Source organism: Enoplosus armatus, chromosome 12 (assembly GCF_043641665.1).
Source record: "Enoplosus armatus isolate fEnoArm2 chromosome 12, fEnoArm2.hap1, whole genome shotgun sequence".
Classification (NCBI taxonomy): Eukaryota; Metazoa; Chordata; class Actinopteri; order Centrarchiformes; family Enoplosidae; genus Enoplosus; species Enoplosus armatus.
Genome location: NC_092191.1, coordinates 13,485,916 through 13,501,313, shown reverse-complemented (window position 1 = coordinate 13,501,313; position 15,398 = coordinate 13,485,916). Strand labels below are relative to the sequence as shown.

Sequence of the window (15,398 nt, the reverse complement as noted above, 5' to 3'; positions counted from 1 at the left end):
AACATTACATTTTCCACTGGAAATGCCACTGTAACGTTAACGTACTGAAAACGGGCAGTTTAGTCTCTATGAAACTCTGTATATAACGTTACTTACTGTGTAACGATGAAATATTTAAGGCACTTTTGGTTTCAAACACCAGTGACTTCACCTTACATCAATAACGCTAAACGTCTATTACCTAGCTAATAACGTTTGTTATTTCACTGTTACTTTACACAACATTTAGCTGCTAAATTTGCGAGCTAACGTTAACTAACTTGGTTATTGTTAGCATTACGCTGGTGTAGCTAACGTGACTTAATAACGTTACTTCCGTAATATGTTGACATTAGCATTACACACGTTTTTGACTATTAACAGTACAAAGGCATGAATGCAGATGTGCAGCAATTGCCGTGCACTTACTTTATGCGTCAGTGAGGTTTAAATTGCGAAGTTTCAAACAATACTTGACTACAGTGTACATAGTTCGCGCGTGCAGTTTGTGACGCAATGCATTCTGGGTCAAGGGACCATCATTGGCTGATAGGTAACAAACGTCACTTGCAACCCAGAAGTGATGGAAAAGGAGAAGGGCCCCAAAATGTAAACCTCGACCTTTCCTTTCAGTGGACGAACTAACCTCTTAGAGGTATTATTGCAACTTTTTCAACTCTTGACAGACAACCACATTATTGCACCACAGACAGCAATTTGTTTGAAATTGAAACCAGGCACATATACATGACTACATTGGCCTACAGTCTCACACATTCATGCAGTCATAAGCAAGCATTTGGATTAAATAGATAGACAATGTATACAATAAGATATATGAGACCTCCATAACCACACATCCCTGTACCAAAATGGTAGACTAACCATTAAATTAAAAGTGTGAACACATTTGATGTTATTTCTGTATTTATTAAACTTTTAAACAAAATTTAAAGATTTTATAAACTCTTATCTCTATAAGTCACATTAAACACAAAACAAAATACAAAAGAAGTCATGTAAAAATCCACCACAGCAGCACTAAATAATTTAACATGTGTTTCTAGTTTATCACAAAATGCATCTGTGCTACTTTTCAGTACAACATACAGTTCCATAATGAATTAAATGAAAAACCAACATATAGGAAAGTCTCTTAGTAGTTTGTTGGTCCACCTCGAGACCAGCCTCGAGAACAGCATCAGTGCTCCTTTCTGCAAGTCTCTGAAACTTTACTGGGTGGATGAACAGTCACAGCAGGAAAATCCCAGGTGTAGATGATCAAATTAATGATGGCTGGATTCTATTTAGCTGCTTCAGTTTCAGGGTCCTAGTATTGTATGTTGGCTTACTGTTACACTGTCATGAACAGAACAAAGTCGTTACTTTTATCACCATTAATGTTATTAGCATCACCTGTGCTTTTCCTATTATGATAAGTCAAAATGTCTACTGTGAAAAAGGTCTATTCAGTGTCCCCTCACATGCCCTGTATGAATGCATCTGCATTTGTAATTTGTAGTTTTTCCCTTAACTTGTCACCCCTCTGTATGTTTATAGCATCACAATATGCAGCTTGCATCGTATGTGTGGTTCCAACATACTTAATACTTAATTGGCAGTCACAGTTTATTTGACATCCAACAGGGCACAAATTGGATCTTTTCCTGTTGGTATAAAATGGTAAAATAATGTAGATTTCTTGTACACTTACTGCAAAAAAAGCAGTATACTGTAACAAATAGTATATAATACCTAAGGTATACAATTAGTATGATGCATCTAAATGGGACACAGCAACAGATTAGTTGAAAACATTCTTTTGAAACTGTTTTTTTCACATCAATACACTCCTTATATAATTCAGAACTACTTCAGAATAAGATAAACCAACACTGTACTGCACACTTCACTTCAAACCACTGACAAAAATGTTGCACTTTAAACCGTAGTCAAAACTGTTGCACTGTCATTAAAGGTATAACAAACAGCAGAAGTTAGTCCTACAACTGTACAGTTTATGTGACTACATCCTACTACAGCAGTATCCTTTAGGTTGTAACATCAAAGTCAAACAGAGTTGCTCCTGCAGTTGAGAGGCACAGAGGTGCGGGACACTTCCATGTGCACAGTGGACATGGGGAAACGCTCACACTCTTCTTCTAGTGGGCTGCAGCGGCAGTGCAGGAGCACCTCTCTGACCTCCTGCCGAAAGTTGGAGTTGAGGAAGCCGTAGATGATGGGGTTGATGCAGGTGGAGGACATGGCCAGCAGGTGGCAGAGGGAGAACAGCAGGTTGTGGTGGCAGATGGGCAGAGCCTCCTGGTTCCAGTCTGACACCACGTTGAAGATAGTGAGCGGTAGCCAACAAAGAGCAAAGGCTGTGATGAGGGCAACCAGCATGATGTTGATTCGGCGACTGTGGGTCATACGCTGGCTCTCTGGGGTCCTGGCACGGTCCAGCATGTCTTTGCGGTGGCGAAGGCGGACAAAAACTCTAACATAACAGAGCAGGACCAACAATAGTGGACCACAGTACTGAAACAGCAGGAGCCATGTGGTGTAAGCGAGCCTGTGTTGCTGGGATGGCCAGTGCTCCAGACAGGCCTCCATGAGTGGAGAGGTGGGGACATAAGAAAAGAGGGTGTGGTATGAATTTGGAAGCCCAGATGAGTTTTTGTATGTGTTGGAAACAGGTTGAGGTGGAGATGCATTGAGATAAGCCTGAGGAGAGGTTTGGTGATGGAGTGAAGTTTGGGGCAGGATTACATTGGTATAGGGCTCATTTGTGAGGAGCTGAAAGACCAAGAAAGGCGAGGAGGTGAAGCAGGCCAGAATCCAAATGAGAACAAGCACAATGTAGGCCTGAGGAATGCTTGGTTTCCACCCAGAGGGGTTAATGATGAGCTGATGTCTTTCCAGAGCGATGAACACCAGAGACAGCACAGACACGGTCACACACACACACTGGATGAACGGCACCAGCCGGCATAACAGCGACCCAAACACCCAATGGTCCATTAGCGTATATATGACAGTGAAGGGGAGGCAGAAGACACACACCAGAATGTCAGAGAATGACAGGTTGCAGATAAAAATGCTGGTGACATTGACTTTTTCTCTGCGACGGGCGATGATGCAGATGAGGCCGATGTTCCCCACTAGCCCCAGCACCATTGTAATGCTGTACCACACAACTAGGCAGGCTGTGAGGGCCGCTGACGTAGGACACTGCTCATCATGCCCGAGAACAGCGAGGTCTGAGAGGAGCTGGGTCTCATTCTCCAACCACTGCTGCACAGACTCATGACTGGTTCTTCCCTCCTCCCACAGTAGGGAATGTGGAGAGATGGAGCCGTTGAAGGGCAGAGGCAGAGCTGTCGTTGACGGAGAAGATTGGCTCGTGTTGCCACTCAAGGACATCTCACCACGACTGCAGTGTCACCAGCCTCCAGGATCAAACTGTCCATCCCAGCCCTTTGAAAACACACATCTGAGACAGAGAGAGAGAAAGCACAGAGGGAGACAGGGGAAAACATTAATTACTTGCAAAGCGATCGCTCTTATAAGTCAAAGGATCTGTTCATGTAGAAGTGATACTGTTGTTCTGAGAGAGGCAGGCAGTGGATCCTGTGGCTGAGGAGGAATAAAGCCTAGGAGAGGTGCTACGTGTGAGGACTTCTATTTAAGTCACAGTCAGATTAGGTTCAAGAAAGCATTGTCATTAAAACATCCTTATGCTCTATTTTTAGACATGCTAGTGGCATGGCTCTATGGATGGCCACTTCAGTTTGTCTGTCGGTCAGTCGGTCCACCACTTTGGTTCAGACAGAAATATCTGTTTACTTGATTGCCATGAAATTTTGCAGCATTCAAGGTGCCCAGAGGATGAATCATACCGACTTTGGAGATCCCCTGACTTCTCCTCCAGCGCCACCATGAGGTTGACATTTGTGGCCTTTAGTGCCTCAACTGTACTACTTGTGCGAATTAGCAAACATTATCATGCTAACACGCAAAAATAAGATGGTGAACATGATAAATGTTAAACATCTGCATTTTCATTGTCAGCATGTTGCCATGCTGATGTTAGCTGACCCAAGTGCAGCCTCAAAGAGCCACTAACATGGCTGTAAAGTCTTGTTTACTTTTAGTTGGTGTAATTTTGCATGTTTATTGTCCACAAAATACACTTGTTATCATAAGAACGTCACTGTAGATTATGAGAAACTCAGTTTATACTGATTGAGGGAATGAATATAAGGTACCACAACTTATAATGTACACGAGGTTTTTTGTTTTGCTATAGTTTCAGCATTTTGTACTAAGCAATACTGCAGTTGCACAGAGTGGTTTCAGTTCTTCATCTTTTTCTGTTCTTCTTTACCCATCTTAAGATCCTTGAAACTTGTCAGTTCTCCTCCCACAAATGAATCCTCCAGTCAGGTTTCAAGACTGAACAGAATAGATTAATGACAATAAAATTACTATGCATACATTTGAGGAGAGACTTCTATTTTTCAAGTACACAATAAATGATGTAGTACGTCAAAGTGAAAGGGCATGACATTGTCAGAATCCTAAAAATGGATTGTCGCTCTCTCCCCTGAAACCTCTGCCATGTGCTGTGAAAACCAGCATCGCAAAGAAAATGAGCCTGTCATTTTCCATTAACGGCACACACACTTAGCTATCAGTCACTTCACACTGCATCATTACTAACCTACTCTGTCAGTGTGTTGAGCGAGCTGCAGGCAGGGTGGCACAGCATTGATCATCCTTTGTTCAGGGAGGTAAGGCAACTGTAATGTCACCAGTAACCAGATGTAACAAACAGCTGTAACAGAGCTGAGGAACCAGAAACACCAGAAGCAAATTTGAACCTGTCATGTTACAATGATGTGAAACTGCAGGATGCACATCCAGCAAGTAGTCAGTGTGATCATCCCCCTTCAGAGCAAAATCTTTGCAGGATAAGGATCACTGCGACCTTGCACCGCTCTGTCCATCATATTCTTCTTTTCTTCCTCAGTGAAGTGTCCTTTGTCCCTGAGAAAATGTTGTTCTCTGACAAGCAAATACGAGAATGGCTGAATGTCATTTTCCTTGGACCAGACTCACCTTGAATCTCTCTTGTATTTCTCTGAGAGCAATTGTACTGTGCAACAATTATGAATTTATTCACCTTTTAACTTACATTGCCATCAATGGTTCTCTTAAATGTCTTTATCTGCAAAAGATTCTCTGAAGCAACATCATGTAAGATGGTGTTATGACTGTCCCATTGCATTTTATACAAGCTCCCTTTTAATTCATCGTAAAATATTTTATTTATTTTATGTTTGGAAAGTTCATGAGTTTGACAAAAATGTAACGGTCTGTGGGTGAGATTTTAAATGCTTTTTAACATGTAATGAATTATACTGTAAATAAATGTGTGTGAAAATGAAAATCACAAGGAGACAGCTTGCACATATGTGCTTGACAGATAAACAAAGAATAGAAGAAAGAAGCCCAACCTCTAGATTCCCCTCTGTGCAGTCCCTGATTCATATCTATTCATATAAAATGTGTATCTTAAAAGATGCTTACTGTATTAATAGTGTTGCTTTTCTCTTATTTCATTTTTAAAAATGAATTCCCCCTTTTTATTACATCTTTACACCAGACCACCGGTGAATATTACCACTTACTAGAATTCACTGTTGTGAATTAATTTGCTTCCATACACATGCTCGGTCAATAGGGCTATTCAGAAACAATTTTCTTTTCCTTCTGCCTTCCTGCATGTGGAGGATAACAGGCAGCAGGCACTGTAGTGCAACCTGAGATGATGACCTAAGCCTCATTATTCTCTGCAGGGGGTGTCAAGGATTGTGGGTGAAACCTCACAGTAATTATCATTACAAATACTGGCATGAGATGGGTTTTCTCCACATTTCCAAACAGAAAATGACACATTAATGCACAGCAGGTATATATTATATATAAATATGTTATTTTTCTCCTGATCTCTCATTTATTTCCAGTTTTCCTGCTGAAATTGGATGCACATTCTCAGATGCCTCTTGTAGACTGTTATTGTTTGAATGCAATGTTAGAGACATTCAGCACATCTGCATATCTCTGGACACTAAGCTACAAGATGACACTGGAGAAACAACACAACAGAAGCATACATTTAGAACTGATTAACTAAAAGAGACTTTCTTTTACAAAGATCATCATTGTGTGTAAAAATAAAACACTCACGTGGTGGCTGTGTGGAGAGTCTCTGTGAAGCCAAGACGAAAACAACACTCTGAACAGGTGTGAATCCACAGAGATGAGAGTTGGAGACGGAGCTGAGCATCTCAACAAGCAGAACGTTTCTGCCAGAGACAGTGGCTTCGAGGGAAGCACCCCTATTATTGGGCTGTTAGAACCCTTTGGGTGCCAGAGACCCTCTGAGCACTGAGCTCTGCTGTCACACAGTGGTGGATTCATTCAATTACATCCTGAAAATGACACCTGCTGTAAGTGCTGTCACTGTAAGTGCTGTCATTCAGACGCAGAGCAGGAAGGAAGAAACAGAGTTGGAGCAGGTTTTAGGTTTTGACTTTATTGTCAGTGAAATTTAAAACATAACAAGTAAGACATAGAGAAATGCTGATTAATCTTTGTTTGTGATCTTTATGTATTTTATGTACACACCATCAAGTTGATGAAATATGAAACATAAAAACATAAAAAAGACCTATTGCCAGTTTGGACTTCAGTTGTCCCTGACATATAGAGGTCATTTTGTAGTGTGTTCAGATAGGGTTACACTCTTTTGTCTTGTCTGACTTCTGCACCACCTTGACAGAGCAGGCCTCCTTATTGACAACCAGCTCACACTCCAATTAGAAAGAATGTTATTTCAAGAAGAAAAGAGAAATCAAATGGTCTTCTTAAAATGGTTTTGCATAAAACTGTACAAAAAGTATTAGGGATATGGGGGGGGGGGGGGGGGGGGGTCGAAGGTAATTGATCTAGATAGATCTAGATCTTTTATTTGTTACAGATTGAATATTATTTCTCAGTTTTTCACTAGCTTTGTGCTCCCTGGATAATTACAGTAAGCAGAATCAGTAAATATAATATTAATATAATCCAAGCTCAGCATCACATGTTGCCAACTTGTTTTATTAACCACTGACATTTGTAACACTAGGTTTTGGAGGTTACAGTTTGTAGTGTGGAATAATCACGATCAGTTCATCAGTGCATGTGTTCTTCATGTGTTCTTCAATCCACGGCAATCTGACCACACATACATTATAGTCCATTCTTCCTGAGTTATCCCAATGTAACCCAAATATTATTTTAAGGTATTGGGGTGTGGGTGTTTTTTCTTGGTGAAAAAATAAATAAAATATGAATAATGCTTTTAGTGAAACATATGGTTTAGCCCCCCCACCCCAATAATTTCTGTACAGTCCCTCAGAGAGGATTGTTTGAAAATGAAACGTGTAATGTAATAAATCTTACCTGCTACAGCAGCTCAAGCCCTCCATCGTACAAGAGCAGTCCATGCAGTCACTCACCCATTCAGAGCCAAAATCATGATGCTTTCCATCCTCATCCACACACCCTAAGTGTAAAAAAATAAAACCACAGTTCAGAGGAGCCTCTTATCAAGTGTAATCTGTGTATCGACGTGTGCATAGGTGTGGTTCTGATAACTTTTGAGTGAGCTGGCAGCTGCTACACTGCTGTTATATTGTTTCTCCTCCAGTTGTAATCACTTCATCTCACCTTTTGGAAGGCTTTTCAAATCTTTGATCACCAACTCCTGGAAGAAGCAGTGAGAGTGACACAGGACAACCAGTCCAAGCAGACAACCAAACACATGGAGAGAAGCCTGATAGAAAAATAAAAGACACGTTTTATAGTCTCTGCTGCGTATTTATGCACTTAATCGAAAACATCCAAGCTCTCCTAAACATTGAAAGGAAGCGGGTAGGTTTTATTCATGCCATTCTTATCATAATGGTCACACAAACGACAGCTAATCATCACGTGAAAGGGACTAAAACAGGATTTATAGTGTTAGAAGATTTTCGCATTATAGCTATTTTCATGTATATTTTTAGGTGTTTTGTCATCATTCCAAAGGATCCAGTATTATGCAAAATGACACTTTTACATGTACATTTTACTTACATTTTGGCAGTAAAATATAAAGTATATAAATAACACTCAAAGTCTAATATTTCTATCCACATCTAAATTTATATTGCTGTTTCCATAGTCTCCATAAAGAATGACAGTTTTTTTATTTCCAAGCTCTACATGTTAATCGCTTCCCTAATTGTAAAGTTTAAAATACGTACCATCCTCAGATGTGATCTGGTCAAAAGGAAGCTGATGTGTGTGAGAAGTCTCCAATGAGGGCTTTATATTAAGGTGTGCACCCCTGCATATCTTCTTTGATAATATTTGAACAGTGATGTGACTGTCATCAGATATTTGTTTTAAGGTGGGGAAGATTAGCAGACTTGTAGATTATGCCGATATTGTTTAATAAGGCACTCCTTGCTGAATCACATGATTGACATTTTCACCCGAGAAAGAAACTGTATGATCTTTCTACTAACTCACAAGAAAACTGGATTTCTAATAATATTTATAATCCACTTTATTCAACTGCAAAAAGAAACATATTAGTGAAAAAGCAGCCAAGTAAACAGTCAGTCTGAAATATAAAAACTGTTTTCCTTATCTGTAAACTTTTATTGCTGAGCCCAAAGGCAAAGATAGATTACTTGCATTGCAGATAAAGCCACAAATTGTAAACAATTATTAAAAAGATATAGTTTGGATCAACCAGGATATAGTAAACAATATACTTTTATAACTGCTGCTTGTCAACAGCTGTAATGACAAAAGGTCCTGTACTGTGCAACAGAGGAAAACTCATTTCATTTCATTACATTACATAATTAACAATCTTTAAAAAATAGAAAACTATAACACAGTATAAAATTAGGATAGAGAAATAATCATACAAAGGCCTGATATTACAAAATAAAACATTACAATAAATGTTCAGATATTTGGTTTGGAGTTTATCTGTGAATGTAGGACACCATACGCACACATCCCAATGGTGACATTATCAACTACACCAAAGCTGTAGAGTTCACTTCATAAAGTGTAAATGAAAAAGAAACAGTGACTGAAACAGAGCTCTTTCAACATAGAAGAAGTGTTTTTCCTGTTGCACAGAAAAAAGAAACGATTGCTCCTTTGGTAATCAAACAGGTGTCAAATCTCTTGCCAGCGAAGCATGTGATGTGTCACCACAACGACTCCCCAAAAAGTGACAACTACAGAATCAACCAGCATTACAGCTGTGTGAAGTCTGATCAGTTCTCTACTGTAAACACTGAGTGAGACCAACAACCCAAACCATTAGTGAACCTTAAACATCCCAAAAAGTGGAACATGAATTAATTAAGTTTAAAGATTATTTAAAAGGTAAATAAATCTCCAAGAAAACAATTTGTACCAGCAGCTTTTAGGGCCCATAATAAACATAATTTCTTTGTTTTACTTGACAGTGTGCAATAAGATTTTAAGGAGTTGTGCAGCATTTTGGGAAATACACTGATTCGCTTTCTTGGTAAGAGTTAGATGAGAAGATCGATACAATTCTCATGTCGGTATGCTTTATATGAAGCCACTGCCAGCAGTTGGTTAGCTTAGCTTAGCATAAACAGCTAGCCTGACTCTGTCCAAAGGTACTGTATGGGAGCAGTCTTGTCATCACATATTATATTATATTTTAGTTAGCTTTAGAGGTGCTGGTACATACGGTGGATTTTCTACCCTCAAACAGAACCAGTCTAGTTCCCCCCATTTCCAGTCTTCATGCTAAGCTAAGATAAACTGGCAGTAGAGAGTGGTGTTAATCTTCTCGTTCAACTTTTGGCAAAAAAGCAAATAAGCATATTCCCCAAATTGTCAAACTATTCCTTTGAACACAAGATAAGCTGATAAAATAAAGATCATCCATTTAAACAAATGAGGGGAAAAACTCCCACGTAATAAACTTATAACCATCCAAACATAAGAAGCAGCATCTCAAGTAAAAAGTTTCTTATTCAGGCTTTGACATTACAGTCCATGCACATTGCAGCCGCTGATCTTTGAAACTCTATCCAATCAGAGTTTTCATGAAAGCAGGTTTGTTGAAGGGCCAGTGATACTGGTTGGGGACAGGTCCATTCACATTGCACTCAAAGAAGGAGAACATCGGGAACCAAATGCGCGCCCTCCGGCTATGCTGGTACGCGCGGGTGTTGGCTAACGTGTGGTAGTAGAGGAAGAGGCGGGTGGTGATGTAGAAGGCGATGAACACATCAATGGAGTAGTGCTCGTGAGCTGCCAGAATGAAGAAAATCCCAAACAGGTTTAACACCCAGGAGATGGTGTGAATCAGATTCCAGGTTCGTGGAGTGTCTGCAAATGAAAGAAATCATTTAAGGATACATCTAGTGATATTCTGTATTCCTCATATTGTCAACAAATCCCATGAAAAGTCCAAAACCAACAGTGAACTAATCCTACTAACAAGTATTACTTGTGTAGCCACACCTGCTATGGTAAATGGTTAATGGACTACACTTATATAGTGCTTTTCTACCTTAACAGACAACAAACACCCATTCACATGCTGTTGTGGCTGGTAAAAATATAGAATAATGTTTTATCCTTTAACAAAATGTCACACATGCTCTAAAGTCATACATTCTGTGGTTGAAGGCAGACAAAAGTATTAACACTCACATTCAGTCACAAAAAAGTTGAGCAGTGTGATGACAACAGTGTGTCCACTGAACATGTAGTCTCCACACGTTTGGACGCCTGTCAGAGTCATCCCAAATCCACTCCAGATCGCTAGCGCCCTCTGTATCTTTCCCAAGGTATCACCGTACGTCTGAGGGAACAAAAGACACCAGTTGTCAGTCGTGCTGTGAATCGCAGTGGCAGCTGTTCATCAGTCATCATAGCGGGGATGCTGAGTCAAGAATAACACTGTGACACCGTCAACAGCAAGGAGAATTACAGGCCACTCCAGACCTGAAAAATGGCAAACTCTATCTAATCTGCTCATAATCTCATGGGTGCTTCCCACCTTACTGGCACACTTCAGGTGCTGCCCAGGCACAGAGAGCGAGGTGACAAACATGGTGCAACAGCGGAGCAAAAACACAGTTCCCATCAAAGAACAGAGCCGTCTGAAGAGAATGGACCTGAAATAGAGACAAACATTCACAATTCATTCCTTGCCCAACACTTCATTACAAATACCATGTATTTTAGCAATGATGTGGTCGATTTGTGCATATCATTATAACACAGTGTAACAGTGATGGGAATAGCTGGACTACCTGTGTTTGTGAAGGAGCAGGATCAACAGGAACATGTAACACAGGATGAGGCCACAGGCTTCAGCCATTGCAAAAGCCCAAGGGATTCTGGGAACACTGTCAGAGAACAGAAACATGTGTATCAGCTGTGTAGATTAGATATGAGTGCAGGAGAATGTGTACATGAACCGTGGAGTGTGAGGAGTTGCTCAACATGCACTGGATACATGCATTTATACCTGTCCAGAAATATGTCAGGCAGTGGTGGGTATGTCCTTGTGTCTGGGACACGTTCATGTACGATGACCATGACAAAAGATGTGAATCCAAACACAGAAAAGACATATAAGGAACTGATGATCGTCTTCCACACCTCTGGGTCCAATCGACCAGCCAGGTGCTGCCTACACCTCCCGTTGGAGTGTGTATGACACAGAGCCGCTCCTGAACCGTATCCAGATCTATCACTGTTCCTCATCCGCAGCTCAGTCCCGTTACATGAGCGGTCACCTCCGTTATACCTCCTGACGGCTCCATCACAGCTCCACTCGACCCCTGTGGTGCCCAGCAAGAGCCCAGCAGGGAGACCGTCTGTAGGCCGGAGACCAAGCTCCTCCAGTTGGGCCTGGTTCTGTCTCTGGAGCCGGCAGAGGGCTATGGTCAGCCTCTTGATGTCTCCCAGCACAGTGAGGCCCAGCGGAGGCCCACGCAGGTCGGCCTCAGTCAGAGCCAGCAGGCTGGGGCCATCCAGGCGGTGCTGTGTGCACAATAACTCCACATACTCCCCAAAACCTTCTTCCTGCAGCCACTGGGCCACCTCCTTACAGCTCCAGGCACTCACACTGTCCTCCGACGGTGCCATGCCACTGCAGATAGATACAGACATACACAGTGTTAAGTCATGTAGGGCTTATTTCACTTCAACTTAATACTGTGTTTTCACCTCTTGATTTCATCACTGCCTTTGTCACCGTCAGCCCTATTGTTTGAATGCCAAACTGCCTGAAACTTAGACATTGACATTACTATTCAATTTGCATGCCATTGATCACAACCACTTTCCTTTCTCCAATAAAATGATTTTGTCATTTGTTCTGGGTGTTATTGACTTAATCAGAGCCACTCTGTATGTCTTCAAACTCTTGTTGCTCTTTTTTAACTAATGACAAAAAATTGTCAAAATGCCCATCACAATTTACCAGAGCCCAAACTGATGTCTTAATAATAAAACATAAAAGGAAAAAAATACACAATATAAGAGCTGAAACAATTAGTTGATTAATTGATTGGTTGATTGTGAGGACATTTATTCATTTTGATGAACAAGCAAAAACTCCAAACAATCTCTTGTTCCAGCGTCTCAAATGCTCTTCTCTTTTACATCATAGCAAACTGAACATCTTTGGACTGGTTGGACAAAATGTTTAATGTGAAGACATCACTTAAGAATCTGGGAAATTGTGACATTTTCCCCAATTTTCTGTCATTTCATTGACTAAATGATTAATCGTCAAATATAATCATTATTTGCAGTTCTAAATTATATAAAACAGAGAAAAGCAGCAAATCCTCACATTTTAGGAGCTGAAATCACAAGAAAAATGCTTTAATAAATGACTAAAAGAATTCTTAAATGATCATAATTGACTGACTTGATTGTTTCAGCACTAAAATACCGTCATGAATACATACTGTGAAGGCACGCGTGTGGCAGAAATGTTACACTATGACTAATCAGGACACAGTCAGTCTGCTGTGGGGCAGATTGTTTGTGCTCTCATTCGACGTGACCCGGCACTACACGCTGCAGGCTACTTAGTGCTATTACATCATGTGCTCAGGTCTGTGACTGTACAGTAGAGCAGTGGCTTACAGTATAAGTATGCACTGACACCATGCATTGATCCACACAAAGCAGGCCTTTTGTTTTATGTATCAAACCAGAACAAACGAACAAATAAATTCAACCTAACTGAGTGTGACCATCCTCTCTGTCCTATAGGTGTCATTTCATTATAAAAAAAACAAAAACAGTGAGTCACTAACCATTCAGGGTTTACACAAAACAGTCAGAGCAAGTCAGTTCCTCTCCCACAGACAGACTCAGGTGCTGATGAAACACTCTTCTTTGCTCTGTGATTTTACCCTTCGACCCTCTGATAAGCTCACCACAGCGCTGGTCGCCCTCTCCTCCCCACTGCTCCAAAGGTCTGCCAGGCTCAACCAACATGATTGTACTGCTGTTAACTGCTGAATGAGAGCGATATAGACTACGTGCTGATTGGACAGCAGATACAGACTAAAGTAGTAGTAAGCAGCTTTCAGTTATCAGTAATGCACGAGACAGCATTGGGTTTTAAGGAAAGTATTATACTTAATAAAGAGCACAACTATGACGAGATATCAACACATGCTGATACATCAAGGAGCCAGTTAGTATTAGTTAGTATTTAAACAGTTACAGTAATTGTGTGAGCAGAAATTCAGACTAGGTCTCCTCTGTGATTACTTACTGGATGTGGGAACTACTTTAATATTAGGGCTGCAACTAATGAGTATTTTCTCAATTCATCAATTATTCGTTTGGTCTGTAAAAGAATGTGAAAATGTTCCCATCAAAATTTCCTAGAGCCCAATGTGACGTCTTTAACTTGCATTTTGTTTGTCCAAACAATAATCCAAAACCCAAAATCATTCAGTTGACTATAATGTAAAAGAAGAATAATATCAGCTGAAATTTGAATACTGTAATATCATCATACAGCTAAACGTTTGCATTAGAGTTAAGTGAAACACTTTTTTGTAACTTATTTGAATGTATACAGAACGTGAAATGATCAATGAAAGTTTCTCTTGTCAATCCCACATTACTACTCATTAGATGACCAGTCACACCTAATACGACATCACATTACTGATACCAACTTCCTGCTTCAAAAATGGCGGGACATTAGATTTTAGGTTGGTACTTAGGTTGGTAATGAAAGCCCCCAATGATCATCACACCAACAGTTTGTTGTAAACCATCAATAAAGCAGATCATATGGTGGCTGGCTGCCAGTGACGGATCCATACAGGACAATAACTATCAGATTCAGCTAATCAGCTGATCAATGTCAAATATTTACATGTCTGAAACCTAGAGTAACTCACCTGGGTATGGCTGTTGCTCCGTTCCCTCAGGGAGAAACAAGTTATTTTTAACTGACCACTAGATTTAACTGGCAACATCTCTGCCCGAGGCTTTACTTGGGGATTCATAAGTGCCTTGTCAGCTTGTTTGGCTGGCTTACAGTGAGTCGCAGTGAGCAGTGACACACAGCTGTGAGAGAGAATGCCCTTCAGTGTGTGTGTGAGAGAGACAATTTGACAAAGGGCTCATAGTCTGTTCACCACTGGGCCACAATGCAACGCCAGACTGTCACATTTCAGCATGAAATGAAACTCTGACATATTTTCATGATGAAGTTTAAATCACTTTCTTAACATGAACCAAAAGTACATGCAAGTCTCAGAGAGTACATTTAGTCCTTTCAAACTTTAAACTTACTTTAAAAGATCATATTAAACAGTTGTTGCTCTCTTACCAAACATCCACTGTCACTGTGCTGTCAGAGGGTGTAGATGAGCTGTCTGTCTGTGTCTTAGCTCGTAGGAGTGTTTCATGTCTAACATGCTTCTGACAACTAGGCAACACCAAACAGGAAGAGACAATATGAACAACAATGTACAACACCAGTAAAGAAGAGCTGGTGGCCTCAGGCAAGGCTGCAATTTAAAGCACACTGACATCTGCTGGCCACATTTAGGAAAAACTAGGATCTGTTTACAAGTTGTGTTTCTCTAGAATCACTCCCAAAAAAGTGGATTTCATGGACTATTTGGTTTGAATTTGACAAAAATGAGCACAAGCAGTGGTTTTCAAACCAACAATATTCTAAACACATTTCCATGAGTGAAAGTTGGACTGAGAGTCTGTGCCAAACTGCACCACCTGTTCTTGACAGTCAGAGACACCAA

The 15,398-nt window shown here is 40.5% G+C and overlaps 2 protein-coding genes and 1 pseudogene across 2 annotated transcripts; all 3 read right to left on the bottom strand.

Annotated features, from left to right (window-relative positions):
* Nucleotides 1–2,049: 2,049 nt before the first annotated feature.
* Nucleotides 2,050–3,402, bottom strand: npy4r (neuropeptide Y receptor Y4). The gene has a single exon (XM_070916249.1). The coding sequence runs from the start codon at nt 3,400–3,402 to the stop codon at nt 2,050–2,052; it is 1,353 nt and encodes a 450-aa protein (XP_070772350.1).
* Nucleotides 3,403–6,560: 3,158 nt separating this feature from the next.
* Nucleotides 6,561–8,380, bottom strand: msmb (microseminoprotein beta). Its single transcript, XM_070916522.1, has 5 exons — nt 8,337–8,380; nt 7,759–7,864; nt 7,492–7,594; nt 7,212–7,263; nt 6,561–6,857 (listed from the first exon to the last, which is right to left on the bottom strand). The coding sequence occupies exons 1-5, from the start codon at nt 8,337–8,339 to the stop codon at nt 6,774–6,776; spliced, it is 348 nt and encodes a 115-aa protein (XP_070772623.1). The 5' UTR covers nt 8,340–8,380; the 3' UTR covers nt 6,561–6,773.
* A 1,782-nt stretch (nt 8,381–10,162) lies between these two features.
* On the bottom strand, nt 10,163–15,170 carry LOC139294452 (sphingomyelin synthase-related protein 1-like; annotated as a pseudogene).
* Between the last annotated feature and the right edge of the window lie 228 nt (nt 15,171–15,398).

Coding starts and splice junctions, on each gene's coding strand:
- npy4r (XM_070916249.1), bottom strand. CDS start 3,402: ATGTCCTTGAGTGGCAACACGAGCCAATCTTCTCCGTCAACGACAGCT.
- msmb (XM_070916522.1), bottom strand. Junction 7,595..7,758: donor TTTGAAAAGCCTTCCAAAAG/GTGAGATGAAGT, acceptor TTTTACACTTAG/GGTGTGTGGATGAGGATGGA. Junction 7,264..7,491: donor GGCTTGAGCTGCTGTAGCAG/GTAAGATTTATT, acceptor ATGTGTGGTCAG/ATTGCCGTGGATTGAAGAAC.